Source organism: Rhinatrema bivittatum, chromosome 1 (assembly GCF_901001135.1).
Source record: "Rhinatrema bivittatum chromosome 1, aRhiBiv1.1, whole genome shotgun sequence".
In the NCBI taxonomy this organism is placed as follows: Eukaryota; Metazoa; Chordata; class Amphibia; order Gymnophiona; family Rhinatrematidae; genus Rhinatrema; species Rhinatrema bivittatum.
The window spans coordinates 687,102,462-687,130,155 of NC_042615.1; the positions used below are offsets into that span (position 1 = coordinate 687,102,462).

A 27,694-nucleotide genomic window follows, 5' to 3' on the forward strand; every position below is an offset into this window, starting at 1 on the left:
AATAAGGCCCTTGAGAAAGTTGCTGATGATTTAGCACTGGTAAAAAAAAACCAATTTTTATCATCACAATACAAATGTGATGATAAAAATTCATTATGTGCTGAAAACAACAAATTATGTGGGTCATTTATCAAAGTTCCATAATGCATAGTGCGATGCAAATTAGAAAAAGAGGAGGAGTTTGGGGCGGGATTTTAACTATACTTTTTTCATTTGTGTAAATGTGTGATAGAGCTTTATCGCGCTATGCGCTGTTTTCGCAAATGCCATTTTTAGTAGTTTTAAGCTCCTGGAGATCCAGCCTAGCTATCAGGGCCCTTCTACAATGAGAGAGAGAGAGATTAGCCATAAGGCTCTCATACTAGGTAGGTATTTATACCTCTATATGAGTCCTGCCTAGTCACTCGAGGTGAGGTTTAGATATTAGTGTAGGGGTTAGGGGCCACTTTGACACGTACGGACAGAACAGTGCTCTCTTGTGAAGATTTGATGACCTTCGGAGTGAGGAAACTCACACACAGATGAGATTTGTGCAATGTTGTCTCAACCTAGCTTGATGTTACCCAGGTAGAGAGTCCATCAAGTCTGTCTCAGGCTTTAAAATACACAAATAACAGATTATTGGAAGTGCCTTACCCTCGACTTGCCCATTTGGTTGAAACTTGTGACGGGCCTTCTCAGTTACCCGTCCCATACTGTGGAATATGTTACCAGAATAGTTATATATGATAACCTGTCAAAAAAAAAAAAATTAAGACAGCCTTAAAAACTTGATTGTTGAAGCAGGCATTTATAAGTTAGCCTCAGTTCCATATATGTTTGAGAGAGAGCGAGAGCCTTTTTATAAGGCTCTCATATAAGTAAACTATTTGCACCACTGTAAGAGGAGCAACTAGTAACTCGGGGTGAGGTTTTGGTGGTATGCTAGGTTTTGGGGGAGGGGGTGGCAGTTATACATACATAGACAGAAGTATGAAGGGCACAATAGACATCAGTAAAGATTTTATGTGATTTGAAGTGATGAAAGGTACACAAAGATGAGATTTGTACATTGTACTCTCAGCCTAGCTTGTGATAGCAGCTAGGTAGAGAGTGCATCACACTAGGACGAGAGTATATTGTACAAATCTCTTATTTTTATTTCTTTCAGCACTCTAAATCACATAAAATCTTTACTGATGGTAACTGTGCTATCTGTACCTCTGTCTCCTAAACTGTCTCCTAAAACCTAGCCCACAACCAAAACCTCACCCCGAGTTCAAAATGGCCCCTCTTACAGTGGTATAAAAAGTTGACTAATATGTGTGCCTTTCCAAAGGCACTCTCTTCCCTCTCTCTCCCCTCCCTGCCTGAAATGGGATTTGTGATAAAATTGCAAATCCCGTTTTGGCAGTAACGCACGTTTTGGCAGTAACACGTAATGCCAGGAAAAAAGGTGTAGTTATTTTCGGCATTAAAACCCTGATAACATTTGTTAGACTAACGCATGCAATGATAAACAACCCTCATTTTCATTTACTCCACTCTAACTCCTCCCAGTTGAATAAGTTTTTAAAATTAGCATACACATCTCACGATGCATTATTTATCACATGCATTATGGAAAAGGCCCTAACAAGATTTGATAAATGACCCCCTAAGGTAGTTGCACATAGTATTTTACTGGTCTGATTTTAGGTTTAATTGTTAATATTGGCTTTTTATCCTTATTTTTATGTATTTTTTTATCATTATTATATTGAATTGTGCTATTAATTTTGTGTGTGTTTTATAGCACCCTGCTATACATTTTTTAATTAAATGTCTCAATGTAGTTGTATATAGAGATAGTGGGTTTGTGGAGGCAGTTGGTGGTCTGAAGACAACTATGTAAAAGATATGTAAGTGTTACCCTACCAAAGGCATAGATGTCACTATTGGATGGCAGCTGCCACCCCCCAAAAATGGCTTGCCATTCCTTTGCTATACCAGTTTCAGGTGGGATTCCAATGCCAACTTTTGGCTGTTGCACCACCAAAGCCAGCGCCTCTTCTATCTCTACTGTGGTGAATGGTTCAAATGTCATCTGATGCAGGAGAGACAGAAAAGGACCCCATCCTGCAGTGGCAGAAGGAGGGATTCAGTAAGGCTGCCACAGACCCTCATCCCAGAGTGGCTCAAGAAGAGGCCCAGCTGGATTGCCATAGACCCTACCCTGTGGCGGCCAAAGAAGAGGACTGGGGAGAGCAATTTGAAAAGTCCCAGAAGAGAAGGGGAGACTTGGAGCATGTGTGTGTGAGAGAGATATCTTTGTGTGTATGTGTGTGTGAGAGAGAGAACCTGCATATATATGAGAGAACGAGTTCGCCTCTGTGCATATGTATGAGAGAGAGAGAATGTGCTTGTGTGTGTGTGAGAGAGAGATAGCCTGTGTATGTGAGAGTCTGCATGTCTGTGAGAGAGTCTGCATGTATGTTTGAGGAAGAGAGAGAGCGAGCCTACATGTGTTTGAGAGTGAAAGCAAGCCTTTGTGTGTATGTGAGAGCTTGTATATGTAAGAGAGAGAGAGAGAGCATGACCCTGTGTGAGTCTGAGAGCCTGCATGTGTATGAAAAAGAGAGAGAGAGAGTGAGCCTGTTTGTGTGAGATCCTGCATGTATAAGAAAGAGAGAGGGAATGAGCCTATTTTTGTGAGAGCCTGCATGTGTATGAGACAGAGGAGCCTGGGTGCATGAGAGTCTGTGTGTGTGAGAAAGAAAGTCTGTATATGTGAGAAAGTGCCTGTGTATGTGTGTGAGAGAGAGGAAGAGAAAACCAATGAGTGTGAAAGAGAGCATGTGTGCTTTTGTGTATGTGAGGGAGCAAGAGTCACTGAGTGTGAGAGAGCCTGTGTCTGTGTGTGTGAAGGAAAGAGAACCTATGTGTGTGTGTGAAGGAGAGAGAACCTGTGTGTGTGTGTGAAGGAGAGAGAGCCTGTCTGTGTGTGTGTGTGTGTGTGAAGGAGAGAGAGCCTGTGTGTGTGTGTGTGAAGGAGAGAGAGCCTGTGTGTGTGTTTGAGGGAGCGAGAGCCACTAAGTGTGAGAGAGCTTGTGCATGTGTGAAAGAGAAAGAGTCACTAAATGGGAGAGAGCATATGAACTAAAATTTAAAACTCAGGTGCATGCACGCGCACATGGATGCACCAATTTTATAACATACACACGTATATGTGAGTATATGCCTGCTTACATGTGTGCACTATTTTATATTGACGTGCGCATGTGCGTGCAAATGCTGTCTCAAGCGTGTAAGTGGGGGGAATTTTAGTATGTACATGCGGCGACGCAATAGACCTTTTTACCAGTTTGCTACCAGTTTGCCCCAGTAATAGAGAGGACTTCCTAAACCATCAAGGTAATGCCTCCCTTTTACCCTATTATCTCTGAGCCTTAAAATCCCGCTGACTAGCCTAATTTATTTTGTTACACGACTTACATGCCATCTATAGCAGAAGTAAAGTTACACTGTAGGGGACTCAGCACGCGCTTGTGCACATAACTTCTTGTGTGTTGACTTCATGGTGCAGTCCCGGCCTGCCCATGTCCCACCTGTGCCCTTCCCAGACCACACCCATGCCCCACCCCTTTTTCAGAAAACGTTTTTATGCACGTACCGGGAAATACATTCGTGGCCACGGGCCTTTTAAAATCTGCGCGGCCTGCATGGGTCCGAGTCACGCGTGTATCTCCTGGTTTTGGTGAGTACAAGCCTTTGAAAATTGACCTGTCTGTGTTTGAGAGTGAGGAAGCAAAAACCACTAAGCGTGAGAGCATTTGTGTATGCATATATGAGGGACGTGAAACGTACTTCTGCTCAGGAGAGCAGGTAAGTTCCAAAACAAAAAAATTAGGTTAGTTAGGATGGGTTTAGGGGTCGGGGTGGAGAGGGAAAAAGGGAGGAAAGGTAGCTAGGGGATTAGGGAATTTCCCTCCCAGTCCGCTCCTCAATTGGAGCGGACTGGGAGGGAACCGGGGAAGGACCTGGTTGTGTCACTGCACACTTTTAAACAAAGAAACTCTCTCATGCACGCCCGATTTTATATCTGCACAAACGTGTGCGCGGATATTTGATTTTATTACATACGGGTGGCAGCACGTGGATGTTATAAAATTGGCATGGCCCTTTTAAAATTTACCCCAAAGTAATCTAGCAGTCAAAGGTGCTTGTGCTGCTGTTAATGAAGTGAAAAGAGCATTTTTGAAAGTTGTTTTTTTTTGTATGATGAATTGTAAGGATCAAAATCTTAGGTCTGTTGTTGGGGGATTTCTCTGGATGTAGATTGTGTTACAGAACTGCAGGCATAGAATTTATATTGAGATTCTATCCCTTGTATAGATTTCAGATTTCATTCTCATATCCATATAGAAGAAATGGTTGAATGCGGCTATTAAATAATTTTAAGGGTTGTGTTATTGGTAGGTTGAAACTGGCTGGATTTTTTTTTTTTTATTGCATAGAAGGACCTTGGGACTTTTATAGCCAAGTCAATGGCGGTTGGGGTGTGTGTGTGTGTGATGTGTATAAATGTCACTTTGGCTAGGTCCCCCTCCATAATTGGCTTGCTTCTCGATGCTACCTGAAATACTTCTGTCAAGAAGTGCCAATTAAATTATAAATCCTTTATCATGCCAAAGGATCACATTGAAAAAACGTTACAGATGGGATTCTTGTACAAAGAAGGAGGAAGAGGAGAAAGAACAATTTGAGATGTTTTCAAGTACTTACAGACAGATGTGCATATGACTGCAGTGTACCAAATAATGGGCTCTGCAAATCCTCCAAATGTCAGGCAGGCTAGTAGAAGAATTTAAGAGAGCACTCACACTGTTATCTGTGTGCCTGATGTTTTCAAGAGAAACCTAAATCTGAGAAGGATCATCATCTAGGCAGGTCCTCAAACAGAGCCAACCTGGCTATCCCAGACACAGACATTCCCATGTTATTCCTTGTCTGTCAGAGCATACACAATCTAATTTGCTTTGAACTGATCTAAGCTGATAGGTTTAATGGCAGATGAAATTTAATGTGGACAAGTGCAAGGTGTTGCATATAGGGAAAAATAACCCTTGCTGTAGGTACACGATGTTAGGTTCCATATTAGGAGCTACCACTCAGGAAAAAGATCTAGGCATCATAGTGGAGTCAAAAAAGCAAACAGAATGTTGGGAATTATTAGAAAGGGAATGGTGAATAAAACGGAAAATGTCATAATGCCTCTGTATCGCTCCATGGTGAGACCGCACCTTGAATACTGTGTACAATTCTGGTCGCCGCATCTCAAAAAAGATATAATTGCGATGGAGAAGGTACAGAGAAGGGCTACCAAAATGATAAGGCGAATGGAATAGCTCCCCTATGAGGAAAGACTAAAGAGGTTAGGACTTTTGAGCTTGGAGAAGAGATGGCTGAGGGGAGATATGATAGAGGTGTTTAAAATCATGAGAGGTCGAGAACGGGTAAATGTGAATCGGTTATTTACTCTTTCGGATAATAGAAAGACTAGGGGGCACATTTAAAACTAATCGGAGAAAGTTCTTTTTTACTCAACGCACAATTAAACTCTGGAATTTGTTGCTAGAGGATGTGGTTAGTGCAGTTAGTATAGCTGTGTTTAAAAAAGGATTGGATAAGTTCTTGGAGGAGAAGTCCATTACCTGCTATTATTTAAGTTGACTTAGAAAATAGCCACTGCTATTACTAGCAACGGTAACATGGAATAGACTTAGTTTTTGGGTATTTGCCAGGTTCTTATGGCCTGGATTGGCCACTGTTGGAAACAGGATGCTGGGCTTGATGGACCCTTGGTTTAACCCAGTATGGCATGTTCTTATGGATAATACTTTAAAATCATTGGCTCAGTGTGCTGCAGCAGTCAAAAAAGAAAACAGAATGTTAGGAATTATTAGGAAAGGAATGGTTAATAGAACAGAAAATGTCATAATGCCTCTATATTGCTCCATGGTGAGACCGCACCTTGAATACTGTGTACAATTCAGGTCGCCGCATCTCAAAAAAGATATAGTTGCGATGGAGAAGGTACAGAGAAGGGCAACCAAAATGATAAAGGGGATGGAACAGCTCCCCTATGAGGAAAGGCTGAAGAGGTTAGGGCTGTTCAGCTTGGAGAAGAGACGGCTGAGGGGGGATATGATAGAGGTCTTTAAGATCATGAGAGGTCTTGAACGAATAGATGTGACTCTGTTATTTACACTTTCGAATAATAGAAGGACTAGGGGGCATTCAATGAACTTAGCAAGTAGCACATTTAAGACTAATCGGAGAAAATTCTTTTTCACTCAACGCACAATAAAAGCTCTGGAATTTGTTGCCAGAGGATGTGGTTAGTGCAGTTAGTGTAGCTGGGTTCAAAAAAGGTTTGGATAAGTTCTTGGAGGAGTCCATTAATGGCTATTAATCAAGTTTACTTAGGGAATAGCCACTGCTATTAATTGCATCGGTAGATTGGGATCTTCTTAGTGTTTGGGTAATTGCCAGGTTCTTGTGGCCTGGTTTGGCCTCTGCTGGAAACAGGATGCTGGGCTTGATGGAACTTTGGTCTGACCCAGCATGGCAATTTCTTATGTTCTTATGTTACTTGTATTCATAGTAAATAATAGCAGAAAAAGACCAATTAACCCATGTAATCTGCTCAGTATTCTGTTCACATCTCAGCTGTAAGCCACAGAGTGTGACCACCTGTAAATCTTTTGTCTTCTTTCTTGGTACTCTACCATCATGAGTAGATTAGTATAGAAATCGAAAAGATGGCATTATGTTCACGCAGCTGTCTGTTTGTATCTGCCTATTTTGCTGTTACAGGTCTTACTTGATCTGTGATCTTCTCCTCTCCTCCACCACTAAGGTCTCTTCAAGAAAAGGGCAGAGTGCCAAACTTAGCCAGTCAAATTTTGCCAAGCCAAGATAGGATAATTTTCAGCCAAATCTATCCAAATAAGATTTTGTCTGAAAATCAGTTGAAATCTAACTGCTTAAAAACTAGTTAGCTAGAATTAGGATATTCTGCCTAAACAACTGAATACAATCTTAAATGTGAAACTGACAACCAGTGATCTTCCCTCCTTCCTGCTTGGTAGTAAAAGTCTGGTCGTGGATCCATTATCTCCTCTATGATTCCTCCCCTCTTCTCACTCAAGAATAGAAGTCTGGTGAAAACCCCCCTGCCTATGTGATCCTCCCTGCCACCTCTAGAAGCTCCCTCCAAACCTTTTGTCTAGACTGCAGCAGAAAAGCTCCTTTAGTCAGCCTGAAATAGTTGCCTAGCTCAGTTTGGTAGAGGCTGGTGCAGCAATTAATACTCTTGATCTAGGACTGCTTTATTTTGACTTTTAGATCTGATGGCCCTTTCATAGTATGTCTTTTAATGCTGGCAATTAATTGTAGCCCTGTAAGTATTGTTGCTTAGGAATTTATAGTATGTTAATCTCTTTTAAGCAAGCAACAAATCAATACTAACATTTTGATGATATATTGTTAAAAACGAATGTATCCTGAGAGTCTACCTTTTACACACATACATCCCTCTCTGTGACAAACATCTTTTAAAAATGGAGCACAGAAATGACAAAGTGCCTGGAAATAAAATATTATGATTATGTTTATTATGATTTATATGATGAGGCATATTCACAAATTTCTCCCTTTAGGATTGAGGAGGAGGAATGGGACAAATACATTACACCTATAAAATCAGAGTCTGAAAAGTATAAAGTGAGCCGCACTTTCAGCTTCCTGAAGAGCAGGATGAGCAGCACTCGCAACAAGAATAAGGTAACCCAAGTCCCAGCATGTAACAACTCTTTCAAAGTGAACAGAAGATCACCAGAAGAGTCACTGAGCTTATTTTTAATTTGTATTTGTATCTTTTTTATTTATTTATTAATTTACTTTTACATTTATTGTCCCAAAAGTTTTTTTTCTATTCCAAACAATTTGCATACTACCCCTACTCTGGCTAGATCTCAGTGAGCCTTCATTTGAAGCTACCTGGAGGATGGGCATTTCTCATTTTAAACCCCTCTCATCTCACCTAACCCCAGCTTAGCACTATCTTTAGCTAGGGGCCATGGATCATCTGGAACCCAGCTTGAGTGCCATCTGAGCTTGGCCAGTTAGTGCTGATGTTGCCCGATATCTGGGACACTGTCCTCCTCAGGGACGGTGAATGCTGCTTCTTTTAACATTTCCCGTTTCTGACCTGCTTCAGCAACAGCAACTGGGCTTGAGAACAGTTTTCCCACCCGACGGTGCACACCACTGCAGCTAGACTCTTTTAGTTAGACCCTGCATTTCATTTGCATCAGAAATTCTTTTCTCTTAATCCTTTGTAAAGGAAGCTGTGGGTAGGAAAAGCAGTTTAACCTTTTTTTCCCATCTCTTTGGTTTCTGCATAGATAGCCCACTGATCATTTCTGTATGACCTGCAATGCTATTTCTTGTTTGATAAGTTATATAGCACTGTGGTTGAAAGAAGAAAGTCAATTCTTAATTCGACAAAATCCGATGAAAAGATAAGATGCAGGAGTAGGGAATGATAGATAAGATGCTGGTCGGGAGCGCTGTGCTTTAGCCATATCTCCCTCAATCAATACCTTACTTTGGGGCCGATGCAATACAGTGAGCTCAGCCGAGCGCACTGTATAACCTGCAGTTAGACGCAGGTTGTAGAGGTGCTAATTAATCTCCTAATGCAATAAGGAGATTAGCGCCTCTACAATGCATGGGATTGAGGCTATTAGTCATTTACTCCCGATGCGCAAAAAAAACAACCCAATGTGTGTCTAGGACACACATTTAGCGATCAGAAATTAACACCTGCCTGGAGCAGGCGTTAATAGCTGAGTGCTCTTAAAACTAATACAGAAAAGCAGAAAAAACTGCTTTTCTTTACTGCCTCCTACTTAATATCATTTCGATATTAAGTAGGAGGAAAAATAAAACAAAATAAAGTAAAAAAAAAACCCAAAAACACCGGCAGTCGGGTGCAGGAAACGGACACTCAACTGACAAGCGCCCATTTCCTGAACCCCCCTGGCTGTGCGGAGGTTTTCCTAACCGGTGGACGGCTGACGCCGATCGGGTTCTTGTTAGTAAGGAGGCGCTAAGAGCGTGCAAGCGACCCTAGGACCTCCTTGCTAATGCGACCTCCTAATTTAAATATTGCATGGCACCCCCCGCTTTCCGTGCATATTTTTGGCATCGGCCCCCTTTGTTTTATTTTACCTCATTTCATTTCTTCTTTGACATTTTAACCCAACCATTATTCTCTACTGCCTGAACTTAACATTACAAAAAGATTACACAAGTTTCTCACTAAATGGTGGACTTAAGGTCTTTAGAAAAACTGTGTTAATCCAGCAACCATCATACTGCACAGGGTTCCTGGATATGAGCCGGGTAACCCATAAGAGCTTAAAAGCTTCTATGTGCTTTGAACTTAATCATCAGTTGCTTTGGAATACAAAGTCTCTTGTTAAGCTAGAAATATGCTTAGCTTGAAAGTTAGTAGGATACTTAGCTTGTAAACAGAGTTGAAACTTCTCTGTGTAGAATGCCGCGTTGTTGTATTATTGCCAGGAGAAAGGTTCCTTTCAGGTACGTTGTTGAATTGCCCGTACGGAGTTTTTAAATGGACGTCCTGCTGTAAGGTCCCTTTCGCTTGCTGTCAAATCGCCGTACTTAACATTGGCATGTTGTACCTATTAACTTCCAGCTCTTCAATTCCCATTCCAGTTTCTTCTCCCTCCTCTTTTTACCATTCCCCATTACTCTCAGCTGCTGAATAAGAAAACTCCACAGTTTAAAGCTCAAATACTCCTTTTCTGTGGATGCAATGGTCACAGCTTCAGTTAAGCATAACGATAACATCAAATCACAGCTTCTGTAATAAATGCTCACTTACAAGAAACATGTAGGCGAGTATTCTCTGTCGTAGGTCCTACATTATGGAACACACTTCCTTTAGAAATTTGTAAAGAGCCAGGTTATAAGTTATTCAAAAAGAAGTGGAAGGCCTTCAACTTTTTGCAGGCCTCTGATGTCTCTTTAAGGGATGATTTTGATGGAGATGGGTCTCTAAAATATTGTATAGTTATTTTGTCTGTCCCTTAGGTGTTGGAAAGGGGGTGGGCCACAGGGGCTATGGTCTGACCAAAATCTGTCCCTTCCCACAGAATTGCTGTGGGTGATCCAGGGCCACATTAGGCGGGCAGCAAGAAAAGAAGTGAGCAGCGCTACGTCAGCCACGTCCTCCACCTGTGCAGTTCTGAACCTGACTGCCGCTTCAAACTGCACGGCACTCTGTAGATTGGCGTGGTTCAAAGCAGCAGGCGAGCCAGTAGGCAGAGGAGGAGGATGCTACCCGAGGCACCACCGCTCTCCTTCTGCTATTGATCAGCATGGGAGGGAGTGGATCATAGGAGGGGAGAAAGGAGAGAAAGGGGGTGAAGCAGGGGAAGAGACATAGAGAGAAAAAGAAATGGAGGGGTGGGGGAAGAAAAAGAGTTCATTGGTGTGGAGGATGGCAGACCATGTGAGGCAGAGGGACAGAAAGAGAGTGGCTGAACTTGATTGGCTTAGCTCCCCCCCCCCCCCAACCAAAAAGGCATTCTGCGGCCTCTGCCTACGCTTACTATTTATAAACACCTGAGACCAGAAGTCCTATCTGTACTGCAGAACCACTTCACCACTTAGAATAATGGTAGAAATTGCACAGCAGAAGTTGTCTGCACACTTGGGTCATAAAAATGAGCATAGGGACCTGGATCTTGTTAAGACCAGAGGTAAACTTATGTATTGTGTTTCATTTTTGTTTTCAATATGTTTGTAGTTATCATGCACAGAGGAAGGGTAATTTTAAGAGGCATTTTTGCAGGTAAAATGGTGCTTTGCCTGCACAAATTGCCCCTTGATATGTGGGTACAACCCCCCCCCCCTTTCCGCAGGGGATGATTCTGCAGCTCCGGAAACAGTCTTAGTCCTCCAGGGATTGCCAAATGGGGACCAGAAATCTTCTGGGAGTCTTCGAGGAGTCTCCCCAAAGGGAGAATCACCAAGAAACTCAATGTCCATACAGTTTGGTTGGTTCCCAGAAGAGCAGAATTTTATTGAAAGTCCAAGAACGGTTTCCAAATCTACAAAATAATTCACTCGAATGATAACTGGATACAGTCCAAGTTCTCAAAGAAATAAAACAATTTCTTTGGTAGAGACACAAAAATCAACTTCAACCCCGAGGTCTTTGGGGTAGCATTTCAATAGAAAAACAATCCTACTTGGGCTTCCCCAGCAAAGACAGCCCTCCTGGATCCTAGGGCAAAATCCTTCTGATTGGCTGTCAGATCTTGCACTAACGTACTTCAGCTCCTTTCTTTGTTTCCCTCCTCTGATCTCTGTCAAGTACCTATGTCAGCACCATGGATAACCTCTCCTCAGCCCATCCCCTTTGGGGGAAGGAGAGCTCCTACCATCACTCACACTAGCTATAAGTAAATCCTTCCAAACCCTCCTATACAGGAAGGATCTTGCATCTTGCATAGCTCTGCAGTGACGGAAGTCTGTGTCCTCTGGAGAGCAGGAATCCTCCGGAAAACATCTTAGCCAAGGTTACACAGGTGAAATATGCACATGTGCCCTGTTTGCATATAAAAGAGGCATTCTGGGGGAGGAGAGGGGAGAGATTGGGTGCACTTAGCATGTGCGTGCATATTTTTCAATTTTAAAAAAGTATGTACATAAATTTCCCTGAGAAAACTAGGTGAACATTTTAGCAGGTGTAAATGTGTGTGGCTACTTATCCTGGGGTGATTTTCAAAGCAAAAGTACACATGAACTTTTATTTTGAAAATTAGTGTAAAGTCTGCGGGTAGAAAGTACCTGTATACTTTGCACCTGAATGAAGATGACCAGCAAATTGTCTCTCTAATTTCCTGCTAAGTTTGCCACCTCTGTGCAGGGATTTTTTTTGTCCTTACACTTGGGTATTTAAGTTTGTGGTTTCAATTCTTTTTTTCATGTTTTTTGGTTTCACTTTAACTGTCCCATATGAAGACAAAGAACAAGGACAGCAAAGAGAAAGAGAAACTGAGCAGGCACCAGTTTGCAGTGGGAACGTTCGCAGGAGTTGCCCCATGTTTGGTGTGTGAAAAGGCCCTGCTCGGGAAAGAAGCTCTCCAGTGTGCAAGCAAGTAGCTGATGTTTTTTGCGATGGAAACTTAGAAATCATTTTTCAGAGGGCTTAGGCAAGATCATTTTTCCCTTTTTCACAATCGCTAGGGCCGAGCCTCTCAATTTAAGGGCCCCCTTTTTCACTGGATGCCTAAACTGAGCTGCTTAAAAAGTGGGCAGGGCCAGGGTGGGGAAAGTAAGTTAGGCACTCAGGGCTGGGCACCGAAGTTTAAGCGTACAGCAGGTGTAAAAATAAGTGCCTCCGTTTTAGGACCCTGAGTTGCATGACATTTCCGTCTAAAATGGAGGTGCGTAACTTCAGATGAAACCTCACCAAATTTTAGGCGCCTAAAACGGAAGTGCCTAGGTCAGGTGCTCAGCTTCTTTTGGAAATCAGCCTGTAAATATCTGTGCGCGGCACTGAATAAGGAAGAGCATAGCTTACAAATGAACGGAAAGAATGAGAGATTTTTCCAAGCCCTTTCCACCTACAGTGTTGTATGCAGTAAGCTGGGGGAAGGAGATTTTAGGGTCACATTTCTATGCATTTAGCATACCAAGAGTGCTTTATTGGCGTTCTCAGCATGAATGCATATTTTGGTGCACAAATGCACACCTCTCCTGGCCTCTTACTTGGTTCACTAGAAGTTAACATTCCCTTTAGCCACCAGAGAGGTTTGTAAAAAGAAAAAAATAAAGTGGAGGAGATTGAGGAAGTTATTGAAAGTGATTGAAGTGTCCTGTCTAGAAAAGGAATTCCCAAATCTGTTCCTCAAGACCCCCCCCCCCCCAACAATTTAAGATTCTGCCTTCTCTAGAGCTGTACTTAATGTTGGGAGTGGAGGGCAAAATGCTCTTTGACTTCCGTTACACAATATTTGCTCGGACATCTGCTGAGCCACCGTATCTTAGCATCATAGCTGCAAGCTGGTGCTTCTGAAAGGTGGTGAGCTATGTTTGGGAATGCCTTTACCTGATGCCTGCTAATAAAATCCTAGAGTTTTACATGATTCTTTGAAATTGTTTTGCTTTCAGATTGTAATGGAAATGTGCATAAAAACTGTAAGGATTCGGCACCTCCATGCATGAAGGTAAAGTAAGCAAAAGTACTTTTAACTGATGTGAAATGTTGTATGTGCTTTAGTAATGAATGAAAATACAATTTAAGAAAAGCAGAAAAAAGACTGCCCTTTCTGTAATCCCCTAATGAAGAACATAAAATGATGAGAGGGGAATTCCCTAATGTTTGAGTCATCCCTTCTAGATTTTATGTGGATTCTTCAATTAGTCATGCAGATGGTGAAGCTGATCTGATTGGGACAGCATGCTTGAAACACCCCTATCCTTTGTTATTACTGTACGGACAGGGAGGACATACCCTCACTCCCCTCCATGATCTCGGGCTCCATCCATAAGATCAGGTTGGCTCAATAATGGACACTGACACACTGTATCAACTTCAAAACAAACTTACAGTTTTATTTTCTGGTATAACCAGCCAGCCAAGATACTGAACAAGTCCGAAAACATCATGGGCTTCCATACAGTGTGTGAATAATTACAATTATGCGCTGACACCAAGGGATCACCATGTTATCCTCCTCACTGCATTGTTTTTCTTCACCCCTTTGGGAGGGCTGTTTTTTATCTTCTAGCATACCCATATCAAAAGTTTCATCCAATGGGCACCAAATTCATAGCACAAAATTCTAAGACAATACCATACAACATTTATTTTTTCCAGGGCACTATTCACACCCCACATCGGTCCTAGATCTATTATACAAATATCCACATTACAAAGGCGTCCCTTAGTCAACTCCTCATAAAAGAGGGACAGCCTTCAGTGGGTCCTGGAGATGATGAGAGATGGCTACGCCTTAGAATTTTCTCATCAATTCAGGGACGCCTTTGTAATCTCCCACTTGTCTCTAGAGGCAAGTGAGAGATGGTGTGGGAGACATTACAAAGGCTACAGTTCCTGCATGCCATAGTTCCAGTGTCCCCTCTGGAGAAGGGACAAGGTAGGAACTCTGTGTACTTCATGGTGCAAAAGAAAGAGGGGACCTTTCAGCCCATTCTCGATCTGCAGAGGGTCAATGCTACTTTCCAGGTGCCGTAGTTTCTGATGGAGACATTGCGCATGGTGATAGAGGCAGTGTACAAAGGAGAGTTTCTGGCATTGGACTTGACTGAATCCTATCTACATATCCCCATTCAAGCCAAACATCGGAAGTTCCTGAGGTTCATGGTCCTGGGGGAACATTTTTAGTTTTGGGCACTTCCATTTGGTTTAACGACACCACACACATTCTCAAAGGTGATGCTGGTAATGGCGGTGGCCCTCAGGAAGGAAGGTATCCTGGTGCACCCATACCTGGACAATTGGCTAGTAGAAGCGAAATCAGGTTTGCACCTCTCCCATCTGCTGGAGACAGAGAAATACTGAGGGACTCCAGGTGGCACTCTTGGTTAAGTAGCAGTGCCTCAAAGTTTTGTTCTCTGCCTCCATCTGCTGGTAGGGATGAATAAACATACTTGTCTGGACTGATCCGTGTAGAAACAAGAACATCTTTTAAAATGTGTCACTGATGTCAGCATATCTCAAGGACACGGTGTTCTCTGCATGAACACCGACAAAGGAATCTTCTCCCCTTTCCAATAATGCCCTTTGGGTGCTATCACAGAGCAGACACGACGATTGCTGGTCAGATTTTCTGCCCTCCCCTCCCCCCTCGGAGGGGAGGGTCTGTATTTCTGAAGTATTACAGTTGTAAAATGTATTGTGCCTGTCATCAAAATAGTAAAGGTAAATGATTATATTACAGTAAAGCACTATTCACCCAAAGATCCATTAACTGGGAACTTTCATTGTACAGAAAAAAAATCATAGACCCTGGGTCATAATCCATTATCTGGAAAACATATATTATCAGAAAATTGGTTGGCTTCATGTCATCCATTATGTGATAAAAGAATTTTGGATAATGGGAGTTTTGATTATAAAACTCCCATTGTCTGGAATGGCCTCCATGCTATAAAGCTATATAAGCCTTTTCAGATGTTCAAGATTATTTTAGCTAGCAAGCCAGGAAAACCCAATTTCATTAAGTGTGTGATCTTGATCCTATCTCATACTGTCCAGTAGTAACTGCTTCTTTATTTAATCATTTTTCACATATAACTTCAATTCCTTGCATTTTGCTTTCTGATAGTTTTCATGATTTCCTTCTCCATACCCATGGCTTGTACAGGGGCATACGCATTCATCAAGTATTGTTTATTGCGTTTTCTTTATGAAATTTAACTTAATAAATTGTCTTCTATATCAGAAAGTCAAAGAGAGATCCCATACTAAGAACCGACAATCAGCTGTCCTAACAAGTAAGTAGGAGACGTCGAATGATTTATTAAGAGATTGTTTTATGTTATGTATGGATACTGTGAATGTTACGATACCCTATCTAAAATATCAAAATGGGTAATGTTTTAAATAATAATTATTAAAATAAGTATGTGATTAATAAATGTAAATGGAAACAATATATTGTAATTACAAACCTGTTTAAAAATATTAATAAATATGTAATGAACATAGTATGATCTAATGATAAGAGAAAAAAAATTATTGTTATATAACCAAAAATATCTCTATATTGTAGAAAACTTACACTGCTAGAAAATTAAATCATCAGGATATTGGGGTTTTCATAATACTGGTAACCCACATAAAAATTCCTTGGTGATATAATAAACAAGTTCATTGGCCTCCAGCTTAAAAACAGCAAAATCAGTCCAAATACTAGAAAGAGCAAAATAATATGTAAACAGTTGGAAACTCTCCTAAACAGTTGGAAACTCTCCTATTCCAAGAAACATTGGAGCTTGAATAAGGGGTGACAAGGTAATGCAATTTTCTTTTTAGGATGTTTTATTAAATGATTTTGGCTTTTTTATTGTTTTTGTATCATCTTTATGTGTTATGTAGTGTAACCCACTTAGCCCAACTGGTTCTCTATAAGTGGGCTATAAACAATTTCAAATAAATAAATAGATATGTAAACCACCCCTCCCCCTTCACAGGGCGTCAGCTTTAGAAACTGCAGAGCACTAATCCAAAAACTTTAAGTCTGAGTTTTGATTAACTCATGTGGAAGAAACCAATGATACTGCAGTGTGCAGTAAACTAATGGCATGCTTATGGCCAATGAATGAAAAAAGTATACTAAATGGAAAAAAACATGCTATATTAAACTTGTAGGCCATTTGCATGACATTAATCTGCAAATCCGCATTAATAAGAATCTTATCTCTCTACTCAAGTTTGACACACACACACACACACACTGATAATCACCTTTCACTCTGCGGAATTCCGTTTGCCACTAACGTCTGTTGCCTATCACTCAATCAGTTTCTAATCTAGTCTACCACTTTGGACCCACTGCCAAGCTGCTGAGTTTATTAATGAGCCAGCTATGCAGAACAGTATCAAAAGTTTTGCTAAAATCCAAGTTAACCATATCCAATGCACACCCTTAATTTAATTCTTTAGCCACCTAATCCAAAATAATCAGATTTGTTTGACACAATCTGTCTCTGGCAAAACCATGCTGCCTCAGATCCTATAATTAACTGCATAGTTCACTCTCCTTTCCTTTAGTAGAGCTTCTATTATTTATTTCCCACCACAGAAGAAGGACTAAATGGCCTGTATTTTCTGACCTTCCCAATGTTATCACTTGTATCAAAAGCGACTGCATTCACCTTTCTCCAATTCCATTGAATCACTTCCATCTCCAAAAGTCTATGGATCAGATCCTTCAGAAGACCAGCCGAACCTCTCTAAGCTCTCATAGTATTGTAGAATGCATTCCATGGCTTTACCCTTTTGCTAGTTCCACAGAAACACACACTTCCATAAATGGTGACATATATGTCCCTCTGTCACATGTACACTTGCCAATCATTAGCATTCCTTCTCTAAACTCTTCTTCAGTGAATACTGAACAATAGGGATGTGAATCGTTTTAGGACGATTAAAATTATCGTCCGATAATTTTAATATCGTCTTAAACCGTTATGGAACACAATACAATAGAGATTCTAACGATTTATCGTTATAAATCGTTAGAATCGTGAGCCGGCACACTAAAACCCCCTAAAACCCACCCCCGACCCTTTAAATTAAATCCCCCACCCTCCCGAACCCCCCCCCAAATGACTTAAATAACCTGCGGGTCCAGCGGCGGTCCGGAACGGCAGCAGTCCGGAACGGGCTCCTGCTCCTGAATCTTGTTGTCTTCAGCCGGCGCCATTTTCCAAAATGGCGCCGAAAAATGGCAGCCATAGACGAACACGATTGGACGGCAGGAGGTCCTTCCGGACCCCCGCTGGACTTTTGGCAAGTCTCGTGGGGGTCAGGAGGCCCCCCACAAGCTGGCCAAAAGTTCCTGGAGGTCCAGCGGGGGTCAGGGAGCGATTTCCCGCCGTGAATCGTTTTCGTACGGAAAATGGCGCCGGCAGGAGATCGACTGCAGGAGGTTGTTCAGCGAGGCGCCGGAACCCTCGCTGAACGACCTCCTGCAGTCGATCTCCTGCCGGCGCCATTTTCCGTACGAAAACGATTCGCGGCGGGAAATCGCTCCCTGACCCCCGCTGGACCTCCAGGAACTTTTGGCCAGCTTGTGGGGGGCCTCCTGACCCCCACGAGACTTGCCAAAAGTCCAGCGGGGGTCCGGAAGGACCTCCTGCCGTCCAATCGTGTTCGTCTATGGCCGCCGCCATTTTTCGGCACCATTTTGGAAAATGGCGCCGGCTGAAGACAACAAGATTCAGGAGCAGGAGCCCGTTCCGGACCGCTGCCGTTCCGGACCGCCGCTGGACCCGCAGGTTATTTAAGTCATTTGGGGGGGGTTCGGGAGGGTGGGGGATTTAATTTAAAGGGTCGGGGGTGGGTTTTAGGGGGTTTTAATGTGCCGGTTTTGCGATTTTTCGATTTTTAGATTTTTCACGATTTTTCACGATATTTTACCCCCCCAAACGGCAACAATACGATTCCCTCCCCCTCCCAGCCGAAATCGATCGTTAAGACGATTGAGGACACGATTCACATCCCTACTGAACAAGAGCATTTGTTTAACATTTCTGCTTTTTCCTTGCCTCTTTTCAGATATTGCTTCTTCAGCCTTACAATTCCACCTCTGTCCTTCATTCACTGACATACATTATAAAGTAACAGATTTTAAAAGTGTTGCTCGTGCTAAAATAGCCCCATACATGTGTATGTGGGCCGTGTGCAAGCAACATAAGTTTAAGAAGCCGGGTAAGTACGCGTGTACATACCTGTGCTCACGTCAAGAATAAGGAGGCAGAAAATGGTCAGAGCATGGACTTTCTGGGGTGGGGCCAAGACTTACTCTCGTAACCCCAAATTTTGCAAAGGGGGAACATGCATAACTTTACTGCTGGTCCTGATGAGCGAGAGAGAGACAATGACACTATATATCTCCCATTGTAAGACGGGCATTTTCAACTCAGGGTGGGTTTTGGGGGAGCGGTTTGATCTGCCTAGGGTGCAAGCATCTGTAGATCCTTGTAATCCCCCCCCCAAAAAAAAAACCCCACCCTGAGTTGAAAGTGTCCCTCTCACAGTGGGAGATATATGGAGTGTCAGATTATCTCTCTAACAGAGGTGTTCTCTCTCTCTCCCTCTCTCTCTCTTGCTCTCTCTCTTGTGTGAGCATGTTATTAAAATATGCATGTAAAGGCTGCACACATACATGCAGCAGGGACATTTTAAACGATACATGTGTACTTGCACACAAAATAAAATTAAGAGTATCTTTGCTTGTGTGCCCAATATGGGCGCAAGAGCGTCCCTTTTAAAATTTACCTCTGAGTCTTGTCACCACACTTTGCCTCTTTAGCTATCTTTTCCTCTACTTGTGTTTTTGCCATCCTGATTTCTTTCCTGGTCTCTCTCAGCTTTCCAGCATCAACAACAAAATAGTTGAGTACATGAATTGCATGACTCCTCCATAAAGAATGTTTGCCAAGAAAAGAAACAGTCATCTGTGCCATCCTCACTAGATAGCACTCTGTGCCTAGGGAAGATTTCTTTTTGGAAACCTTATTAAGATTCTTGCAATGATCTATGAGCATGTAGTTGATGATTAGAAACAGTGCAATAGCATTCCTGTCATGACAATCACACAAGTAGTACTACAGACGAGATGATTAGAAACAGTGCAATAGCATTGCCGTCATGGCAATCAAACAGGCAGTACTACAGATGATAATGATTGTCTAGCTGATATATCTTTCTATGACATCTTCCTGTCTTGATTCCTATGCTTTATCTTCTTCATTTTCAATTTTCTTAATTCCAATAAAATCCTGCTTGCAAATGTGTCGACAGCAAGATCTTTTTGGTTTCAGTTCTTCTATTTCTGTTTTGGACTTAGTTTTTGAAGGGGGAAGGGTTCTGATTTTTCAATGCTTTTACCCTTGATGAATGCATCCCATTGGCGCCGATGCAATAATTTTTGCTGAAAGTGGGTGCTGACTTTTCAGTGCCCTCTTTCTTAACGCACGCATGGTGCCCTCAAGGGGGGCACCATGCAATATCCAAATTAGGGAGTCATACTAGGAAGGAGGCACTAGGGTCGCTGATATATTCGGTGTCCATTTTCATTCGTGGCAGACGGATGGTTATGAAAACCGATGCCGAGTTTACCGGCGTCTGTCTTCATAACTCTGTGGTCTGCCGAGGTTTGTTTTTTTACTGAAGAAGTACAGAAAAACTTGATGGATTCTCTACCTGGGTAACATCAAGCTAGGTGGAGAGAACAATGCACAAATCTCATCTTTGAGTGAGTTTCCTCACTCCGAAGGTCATCAAATCTTCACAAGAGAGTACTGTTCTGTTCATACGTCTCACTTTGAATGTCAAAATGGCCCCTAACTCCTACACTAATACCTAAACCTCACCTCAAGTTACTAGGTGGGCCTTCCATAGAGATATAAATACCTATCTAGTGTGAGAGCATTAGGGGTAGGCTCGCTTGCTCTCTCTCTCTCTCTCCCTCCTCAGTGGCCTCGATAGTAAACATGGTCCCCCCAGTGGTGGTATATAGGAAATACCACAATTCTGGCACTTATCTCAAAGTGCGAAAAAGTTATCATAATTTGTGATAACTTAGCGCTTCGCATAGGTATTAGCACAAATTGCGATAAACTGCCTATTATCATAAAACAGCCCCTTTTTCTATCGCATGCGATATTTAGTGCATTTTGATAAATCCAGGCCTAAATTTGTACCTGAATCAATGTAGGGTGAGATATTAGCTCAAAGACACAAGGAGCACTAGACTGATATTGAACCCTGGATTCTTTGGCGATGCAGGTCTTGTTCATCAGATTTACTAAAAGGCAGCTGAAGTATGTTTGTGTGCTGCTCTCCACAGATTCGTCACATAGGGATATCCCACAACCAGTTTTCTCATCAATGCACCCTTCATCTTCACTGCCTGTTGGATTGTCTGCTCTGAGAAAAGAAACCTCCCAGCAAATGTACCCCTTGTCCAAAAGTGTTCCAACTGCCAGTTTTGAAAGGTAAAAGATAAATATTTTTTAGTTGTTTTATTCTCTCTATACACACACACCAAAAAGCCAACAGGGTGAATTGAAATTTCATGCCGCATGCCATTTTGTGTATTTTAATTGCCAGATTACTTTTCTCTCATCAGTTTCGGCAGCATTTGAGTATAGGGGTGTGTACATGCCACATTTTCTGTTTCATTTTCTTTTTTTTTTTTTTTATTTCATCTATATTCCTTTTTTTGTTTCCTTTTATTTATTTTGACATACATTATTTGTAAATAGCATGCATTAAAACAAAAACCCACCAGCATTTTGTTCACATCTTGTCATGTTTTTAAAAAAGACACAAAACTACATAAGAAATATCATTGATATTTGGTATGTTTTAAAGGACAGCACATCCCTGTTAGAGTATTGAAAATATTTCCTGCAGATTTACAGGAAATAGCCTGGATTGGGGCAAGAAACCATTATGAAAGGCGTTGCCGGTTGCCATCTTATTGTGCAACCATATGTACTATATTAGAGAGACATAAGGAGGTTGATATTCAAAATGTTTTGTCCAGTTAACTTTCAAGTTTCCCAGAAAAACCTTGAATTGGATATTTCCTCCCTCTAACCAACTAAATGTTATCCAGAAAAGTGAAAGACCTATTGTCAGAGGAATGGAGGATGCCGAGTGGGAAGCTTGATGCGTTACCTGCATCTTCCTCCGTTCAGCTTCAGAAAGACTCTGACAAGTATTGGACAGGTCTGGAGGGGGGGTGTTTGGGGGGAGGGTTCAGGGTTGGGAGGCACTTGAAGGATTATTTAAAGCAGGATGGGGTTAGGGGGTTTATGCCAAAGGCAACAGAGGGTTGGTTTTTTTTTTTTGTGTTGTTTTTTTTGTTTTTTTTTAAAGAATTGCATAGGATGATTTTAGGTGGGCAACCTACCACTTTTTCATTTTTCACAGAGATCGGGGAGGGAGGGGGGGCAGCAGACCACTCTTTTATTTTGCATGGGACTCGGGCATAGAGGGGGATTCCAGAGGCAGAAAACAACTGTTTTGTAGTGCAGGGAAGGGGAGAAGGAGCGAGTTTGAGGCACTCGGCTTCATGCTCTAGGTTTTTTAACTTAGCCAGTTAGTACTAATATTTAGAGCTAACTAGCTAGGTTTAGGAAAGGAAAGTCCATATTCACTAAGCTGACAAAGTTAACTGGGTAATTGTATTTGAGTAAATTTAGCTGAGAATGTTCATTGGGAGAATTATCATGCTGAAAATTCAGTTAAAACTATGTGGCTAACTTTACCTGGACAACGTAGCTGCTCACTAGCATATTAAATATGGGCATTTTTTAATTGTCTTTATTTGATTTATATTCCACTTTTTAGCATGTTAATAGGGTCATTCATCAAACCACGATAGGGCCTCATTGAGCAATAAGGGCCCGATTTTAAATGGCCCGTGCGCGTAAAAAACCAGGGGTTGCTCGCGTGGCTGGGCCTTGCACATGCCGCGCGCAATTTAAAAGGAGCGGGGAGGGGCGGGGCTGGAGGCAGTCAGTACAGCGGCCATTTGCGTATTTCTTTCAAATCTACCCCTAAAAGTAGTCTAATGTGCGATAGATGCGTGATGTTTATCACAATGCGTGTTAGTATTTAAATATGATAATAAGTGCACAAAATCCAGAAAATTACGCAAATGAAGGACTCCTACCACATTTTATGGTATAATATCGCATAGTAATGCCGGATTTAATGTGGGAAATAACACCACCTCTTTGATTTGCAGTGGGGGGGGGGGGGGGGGCACAAAAGACGTTTTTATCGCCCAGTAGCAGCCGTTACCGCAGAATAGTGGTAATTATCACGCACAATAAAATAATACCTTCTCTCAGACACACCTACACAGCCCTGGTGAGCCAATAAAAACACCTTTCCTTACCTGCCCCCTCTTCCTAAAGCTTACAGTGTTAGGTGAAAGTGTACTAGTGGTGGGATAATAGCTGCTTCAAGCTCCTCAACAACTGCAACAGCTCACAACAACCACAAGAACAGGGAAGGGGGGTTTCTAACACCTCCTAGGGAAGTATCCACACTGATGGAGCAGGATGGCCCCCATCGGGTCTTGCCGTGCAGGAGGGCACACAGGCAGTACAGGGAGCGCATCTTTCATCCCCGTACAGCATTGCTAGGGATGCCTGAGGAACACGTAGTTAAGAGGAATCATCTGAGTTCTCAGGATATCAAGAACTGAGAGGGAACCTGGATCCTGTCACAGAAAGGTGCCATGCTATTCAGATCTCAGCAAATTATTGAACGTCCTGCATTTTATAGCATCTGGCTCATTCCAAACAACAGTTGGGGTCAGTGGGGACCTGTCACAAACATCTTTTTCCCGCTGTCTGGGCCAGGTCATAAGAGCTATACGTGGCCACATTAATCGTTCCATCAGATTCCCTCGTGAAAGGCAGGACTTGCTGGACTTAAAGTTTACAATAATACTTTCCAAATGTTCTGGGAGCTATTGATTGCACTCACAAAGCCATAATGCCCTCCACCCTGCCAGCTCAGGAAGGAGGGATCTACCGCAACAGAAAGCTCTTCCACTCCATCAATGTGCAAGTAGTCTGTGACGCTCGACTGTGCATCCTCGATGTGGTCGCCAGGTACCTGGGGGCTGCGCACAATTCCTTTATACATAAGCAGTTTAGCCTGTTTGAAAAATTAGAAGATGGCATCTATGGTGACGGCTGGCTAAGAGCAGTGCTTCTTTCCATCATCCCTCTATAGCTTTGTGTTTACAGCAAATGGCACTGACATGGGGGGGGTGTCAGGGATGCGACACCATCAGTTACATGACAAATGGCTTGCACATTTAGGTCAACAAGCCATAATGCTAGGGCGCAGGGTTATCTCTCCATGTATAGAGGCCTGCTAATGTTATGTGCCCATACAATGCAGATGCCACAAATTTCTGTGTGTGACCGAGCACTACAGACTTTTAACTTGTTAACCTTAAGCAAGTTACTGTTCAGATCTTCCCTACTGGAGCTGTTGAAATGTCACTTGTCAACCAAAATCTTTTTGTGTCCACAGTGCAGGGATTCCCAGGTCAGGTGTGCCCTGTTAGTGCTCTGTCAGTCACAGTTTGTCTTGATCATTGCAGGGGTTCATAGGTTCAGTTGAAGATGGGGGCTGTGCCTTTTGGGTCAGTCCTAGTACTGTGTCATGTCTGACAAATGTATATCTCTGGAGGACATACTGCAGAACATCTAGGGACATGCACAACCATTCAACGAGGTTGATGTCTTTCTCAATGACATATGTGGCAGCTGTGATTTACAGCTTCAGTGTTAGAAGAGTGCTAGAAATGGGTAGAGAGAGCTTGGTTGGAGGTGCCATGGACACATTGTATAAGAGCCCAAGATGCATTTTTTCATTCATCAAGATCTTACACAGTTTAAACAAGTGCTATAGCGTACATATAGTGTTACAGGAAAAGGCAGCATGGACTTTGGGTTTGGAAATAGCCTTTTAAGCCCCATGTCAAGCTATAACTCAGCTTCTAGTATGTAATAGCATGCAGTGGGTTGGCAGTGAAATAACAAGATCATGGTGGTGAGAAAGATGCAGCCATTCTCTCTTTGCGCAAGAGATTTGGGATATGGTTGTAAGCCCTAGCTTCTCAAACCTGTCGCTATTCCCAACATACCAGCAGAAACCAGGTACAACGAAGCCTTAGTTCTTCCTTGTTGTGTCACTGAACATACCTTCGGAGTTTTCAACAGTAGATTTCACTGTTTGGACAAAACGGGAGGAACTTTCATGTATGCCCCACCCAGAGTAGCAGACATAATGCTTGTCTGCTGTGTTTTTCATAATCTTGCTCTGTGTTAAGGCATTCCAGTTGATTTTGTTCCAGATCTACCTGAGGATCCCCCCATGTCCCGCTGCACATGCCCTTGAGACCACATGGTCTGGCAGCCAGCTTTGGCAAAGTGTCATACAACTCTACTTTACTGGTCATCATCTAATCCTTCCCATTGCATGGAGGAGAGCCCGGCAGTGGTTCTGGCTTCTCACATCTGTATTAGGGGTGTGCATTCGTTTTGAACTTATATGTAAAACGCTACTTTTTTTTTTTTTTAACTTAAAAAAGTGATGAGGCGAAAACGATCGGATTTCCAACTTATTCAACATAGCTATGTTGAATACGTTGGAAATCGCGATCGTTGATCCTAAATAAAAATTTAAACCCCTCACCCTCCTTAATCCCCCCCAAGACTTACCAAAATTCCCTGGTGGTCCAGCGGGGAGTCAGGAAGCCATTCCTCTATTCCTTTGCGAGGAGCACGTGACGTCCGCGTCACGTCGGAGTGACGCGGCCGTCACGTGGTCCACCGCGGTTCCGCTCCCGGACCCCTCGTTGGACACAAATGGAACTTTTGGCCAGCTTGGGGAGGTCAGGAGGCCCCCCCAAGCTGGCCAAAAGTTCCGTTTGTGTCCAACGAGGGGTCCGGGAGCAGAACCGGGTGGACCACGTGACGGCCGCGTCATCGACGTGACGGCCGCATCACGTCGATGACGCGGCCGTCACGTGGTCCACCCGGTTCCGCTCCCGGACCCCTCGTTGGACACAAACGGAACTTTTGGCCAGCTTGGGGAGGTCAGGAGGCCCCCCCAAGCTGGCCAAAAGTTCCGTTTGTGTCCAACGAGGGGTCCGGGAGCGGAACCGCGGTGGACCACGTGACGGCCGCGTCACTCCGACGTGACGCGGACGTCACGTGCTCCTCGCAAAGGAATAGAGGAATGGCTTCCTGACTCCCCGCTGGACCACCAGGGAATTTTGGTAAGTCTTGGGGGGGGGGATTAAGGAGGGTGAGGGGTTTAAATTTGTATTTAGGGAACCGGTGCACGTATGGACATAGACTCAACTTATGGAATTCTCCATATGTCCATATTGACCGAAATTGACCCCCCTTTTCGACTTATGGACTTATGAACATAAACTTTTTGTCTGCACATCCCTAATCTGTATCTTTCTTTTTTCTCATCAGTTCTCTCCTGGGTCAGTATGTAACAGAAACCACTTAGGCCTAGTTAGGCAACATAGCCTTAATAGAGCAATAGGTGCAATTAGTAGTAGACAAAATAAACCTAACATCAAAGAGATTTTTGATTTTGTTAATCTTTTTAAGAAGTAGTTTTTTAGTTCAATTTAATGTTTTTGGATGTATTGTTTTATTTGATACATTATGCCTGTTTTAATTTTTGCGTATTTTATTATGTATGTTTATTTTTGTAAACCGCTTAGCCAGGCATATCCTGTTTAATTTGCGGTATATAAATTCTTTTAAATAAATAAAAATAAATAAATGTGGTTGTCCTAATGTATTCATATTGATTGTGAGTCAAAAAGAGTCATGTCTTGCCATAGAATTTGTGTAAGACTGTCAACACAGTGTACATAGCTTGGCATAGCTAGTGCCTTTTTGCTAGCCTTGGCTATGCCTTGGACTCTGTCCTACCTTCACATGTTGGCAAGATAGTTGCATTGGTGTGATGGAACTCCAGCAGGGCCTATGACATGGAGGCTAAGTGCTCTATAAGTGAAATAATTCACAAGTAGCTCAGCTGCTTAAAGGCAAAGCCAGAAGCTACAAATTGACAGTTACAATCAACAATCACAGACTCGACCTGTTAAGCCAGATTCCCTAGCTGACATCCGTGTGCATCTGAATATATCCACATGTACATTGAATGCATAGCATCACATGGGCCATAGATCATCTCTACCCATATATAGTGAAGTTGCAGCCTATGCCTCTTCACAGTGTGGTCTAGTGTGGCCTGCACTGTTGGATCCACTGCTGATACTGCAGGTAGTGGGGTTGGTGGCCACTAAGGTGCTGTCTTTGGCTCCGATGCTGGCATCACTGGGCTCATGGGTTGAACTGTCTGGCTCTCTTGTACATCCCGCTGGTCACGTGGCATGTTGGAGGCAGGTGGCAACTGGGCTGGTTCCTCCCATGGCTGGCCAGTTCCCTTCTTAAAGATGGAGAGGTTTAGGCTGGCATCAAGGGGTGTAGGGGTGATTCAAGGGGTTGAAGTAGCTGCTGCTGCTCCTCCTCTTTCTCACGCCACTGCATCTCTGCATCCATTTGAAAGGGGCCACTGAGACCTGGGGCTGTGCTGCTAGTACTTGGGGCTTCACAAATGGGATCGTGGATTTCCTGGGGAGAGTTGTGGAAACAGGAGTTTCCAGTTATATTGTAATAGTAACACAGACACAAATATACTGTATTTGCATAACCCTATTGAACAGGTATGGACTTATATGTTGGATGCAATAGGGTTATGCAAATGTAGTATATCTGTGTCTGTGGTCCTATTATAGCACAATAAAAAGGCAGTGATATCTCCCCTTATAAATCCCTGGTGAGACTTTATTCAGAATACTGTGTTAAATTCTGTACACCTCACCTTTTATAGGAGGTTGGCTATTAAACTGGTCAGTGGTCTTCGCTGTAAAGCTTATAGGGACAGATTTAAAGATGTAAACGTGTACCTTAGAGGAAAGGCAGGATAGGGAAGATATGAGATTATTTAAAAACTTCCAAGGTATCAATGTGCAGGAGGCAGATCTCTTTCAGGGAAAGGACTCCGTCATGGGATGAGGATAAAAGAGGATAAACTGTGGCATAATATGAAGTGTTTTAAATACATAAATAAAGGATTTCTTTACAGAGAGGGTGGTGGATGCTTGGAACACGAAGTGTCTCCCAGTGGACGTGGTGGAGGCAAGGACAGTATCTGAATTCAGGAAAGCATGGGACTGGCGCAGGTGATCTCTGAGGGATCATAAAGCTGAGTAGTTGGTGTGGACGGGCAGACTAGATAGGC

The 27,694-nt window shown here is 42.7% G+C and overlaps 1 protein-coding gene across 6 annotated transcripts in view; it reads left to right on the forward strand.

The window, feature by feature from the left end:
• ARHGEF28 (Rho guanine nucleotide exchange factor 28) overlaps positions 1–27,694 on the forward strand; it is a 585,749-nt gene that overhangs the window by 443,812 nt on the left and 114,243 nt on the right. For all 6 annotated transcript variants that reach the window (XM_029574889.1, XM_029574896.1, XM_029574905.1 and 3 more), the window contains 5 exons: positions 7,683–7,806; positions 12,085–12,217; positions 13,237–13,292; positions 15,534–15,585; positions 20,670–20,817. In XM_029574889.1, the coding sequence (XP_029430749.1) occupies positions 7,683–7,806; positions 12,085–12,217; positions 13,237–13,292; positions 15,534–15,585; positions 20,670–20,817 (513 nt within the window). The remainder of the gene's footprint in view (positions 1–7,682; positions 7,807–12,084; positions 12,218–13,236; positions 13,293–15,533; positions 15,586–20,669; positions 20,818–27,694) is intronic.